The sequence below is a fragment of the Morus notabilis genome, unplaced genomic scaffold (assembly GCF_000414095.1).
Source record: "Morus notabilis unplaced genomic scaffold, ASM41409v2 Scaffold825, whole genome shotgun sequence".
NCBI lineage: Eukaryota > Viridiplantae > Streptophyta > Magnoliopsida > Rosales > Moraceae > Morus > Morus notabilis.
This window is the reverse complement of record NW_010358062.1, coordinates 247,977-250,747: the sequence shown is the minus strand read 5'-3', so window position 1 is coordinate 250,747 and position 2,771 is coordinate 247,977. Positions and strand designations below refer to the sequence as shown.

Here is a 2,771-nt window from a genome sequence, read left to right as displayed (position 1 = left end):
GAACCATGATTTGGATTTTGATTTAAATTCGTTTGACAGAACTGTTGGTGGAAATTTTTTTATTCAAATTCTTTGCAAGAGGAAAACACTGTAGCAGATTATGGTTTGAGTTTTGAGTATATACCAAACAACCCCTTAGTGTTAGTATATACCAAACAACCCCTTAGTGTTTGGAACGCATTTTCTTGAAATAGTTCTGTAAGACAAACATTATGGCTTAGTTCACTTTGCAGATTCGAGTTGAGATGTGACATTTTCTGAGAGCTTTTAACTGTAGCAGAAAAAGTTAGATGTGACATTTTCTGAGAGCTTTTGACTGTAGAAACTTAAAATTGAAAACTCGAATCGGTAAAAATGAACGAGGCCTATATTTAATTTTTTTAATAAGCAATAAAAATGCTAGAATAAGTTTATAAATCTTTTTAAAACTCCCGTGCAAGTTTTAAAGCCTTCTTAAAAGAGTTTTTTTTTGTTTTGTTTTTTTTGTAAACATATTTTGTGGGTTGATTCTCAAGTTTCTTGAGCATCAAAGCTTGCTGAAACGTTATCCAAACACTTCCAAAAGCATCTCTTAGACCTAAGAAGCAAAAGCAGCTTATAGAAAGTAATGCTAAATGTGGATGCTTTTGTGACAAGCTTATTATCCTATTCTGTGCAGGCTGGTTAGAGCTGCTCACGCAAAGGGTGCGAACATAATTCTCATACAGGTATCATAACTTGAGACTTACCACTTTAAGAGACATTTTCTACCATGCGGCATGGATTATGTGAAGTAATGAGATTATGTGTCATCAATAGTTCAACAATGCTATAACTTTTACTGCTATGAGAAGGACAAAGAAGTATTACTTTGCTAATGGTTTAAGTGAGAGCTTAGATGTAAGAAATAGTAAAATATGATCTGTCTTATCATTATGTGATCATGTATTTAAGAATGCGTTGTTTATTTCCACTTCATGTTAATAATTGTACCTTTTATAACTTGCAGTATTCTCTAAGATACTAACAAGTTTGATGACCAGTAATGACTGAATTTGAACTCCAGGTGGTGCATAAAAATGCTAGTAAACCAACACATGGGAAAAGAGTGAGAATATTTTTAATTTGTCTAGATCAATAAACGTCTTAAGATACATGCTTGTTTGATCATGGGTATAATGCTTAATAATTTTGAACCAATGTGTTGCAAAAGCTGGTTTGATGGATATATCTTGTAACACCTGAGATACGATTGAGCTCCTTTATGGCTCATACTAAACATTTCATATCGGGTTTTTCTTTATGTTTTCCCATGTTAACAATTCTGGTATATCATTTTAGGTCCAAAAACAAATGACCAACAAAGAACAACCATGAAAATGGACGTCATGTGTTTTCAGCTCTCAACCCATGGCTTTTAGTTTCAATTCTCTTCCCTCTTCTTCATGGAACAAACTTTCTTATCTTGTTCTACTGCAAACAAAATCTTCACACTTAAGGCTCTTCTCTTCTCACAATCCCACTCAGATATTACAACACACAAAAAATGTTAGTTTAAGCACTCAGAGTTCTCCACCTTATTACTCCCCAAACCAACATTACCACCTTATCACCACATCGCCATCGTCATCTTCGCCTCATTGACGACTTTTTGCACCCACAAACTAGTTCACGTTCGACAGAGAATCATGAGCTTGAAACTAGTTCTGAGAAGTCAAGGATTATTGATGCCACAGTGTTGTCACTTGCTCTGAGCTCATGTGTGTCCCGACGTAATCTCCATGCCGGTGTTCAGCACCATTGTGCCACTATAAGACATGGGTTTGTTGCAAATGTTTATGTTGGAAGTTCTTTGGTTAGTTTGTACTGCATATGCAATGAGTTGGACAAGGCTTACCAAATGTTTGAAGAAATGCCTGTGAGAAATGTAGTGTTGTGGACTGTGATTATCGCAGGCTTTGCGCAAGAATGGCGGGTTGATGTTTACTTGGAGCTTTTCCAAAGGATGGGCAATTTGGCTTTGAGGCCTGACCATTTCACTTTTGTTAGCCTTTTGAGTGCTTACTTGGGTAGCAGAGCACTCGGGCAAGGGAGAACTGTTCATTCTCAAGCCATACAAATGGGCTTCCATGCCTACATTCACATCTCCAACGCTCTCATCTCAATGTATTGCAAATGTGGGGCCTGACCATTTCACTTTTGCTAGCCTTTTGAGTGCTTGCTTGGGTAGCGGAGCACTCGGGCAAGGGAGAACTGTTCATTCTCAAGCCATACAAATGGGCTTCCATGCCTACATTCACATCTCCAACGCTCTCATCTCAATGTATTGCAAATGTGGGGCCTGACCATTTCACTTTTGCTAGCCTTTTGAGTGCTTGCTTGGGTAGCGGAGCACTCGGGCAAGGGAGAACTGTTCATTCTCAAGCCATACAAATGGGCTTCCATGCCTACATTCACATCTCCAACGCTCTCATCTCAATGTATTGCAAATGTGGGGCCTGACCATTTCACTTTTGCTAGCCTTTTGAGTGCTTGCTTGGGTAGCGGAGCACTCGGGCAAGGGAGAACTGTTCATTCTCAAGCCATACAAATGGGCTTCCATGCCTACATTCACATCTCCAACGCTCTCATCTCAATGTATTGCAAATGTGGGGCCTGACCATTTCACTTTTGCTAGCCTTTTGAGTGCTTGCTTGGGTAGCGGAGCACTCGGGCAAGGGAGAACTGTTCATTCTCAAGCCATACAAATGGGCTTCCATGCCTACATTCACATCTCCAACGCTCTCATCTCA

At 39.2% G+C, this 2,771-nt stretch overlaps 1 protein-coding gene across 1 annotated transcript; it reads left to right on the top strand.

The window, feature by feature from the left end:
- The first annotated feature begins 1,024 nt into the window (after window positions 1-1,024).
- LOC21405146 (pentatricopeptide repeat-containing protein At2g37320) lies at window positions 1,025-2,167 on the top strand. The gene is made up of 2 exons (XM_024161257.1): window positions 1,025-1,064; window positions 1,662-2,167. The coding sequence occupies exons 1-2, from the start codon at window positions 1,025-1,027 to the stop codon at window positions 2,165-2,167; spliced, it is 546 nt and encodes a 181-aa protein (XP_024017025.1).
- The last annotated feature ends 604 nt before the right edge of the window (window positions 2,168-2,771 follow it).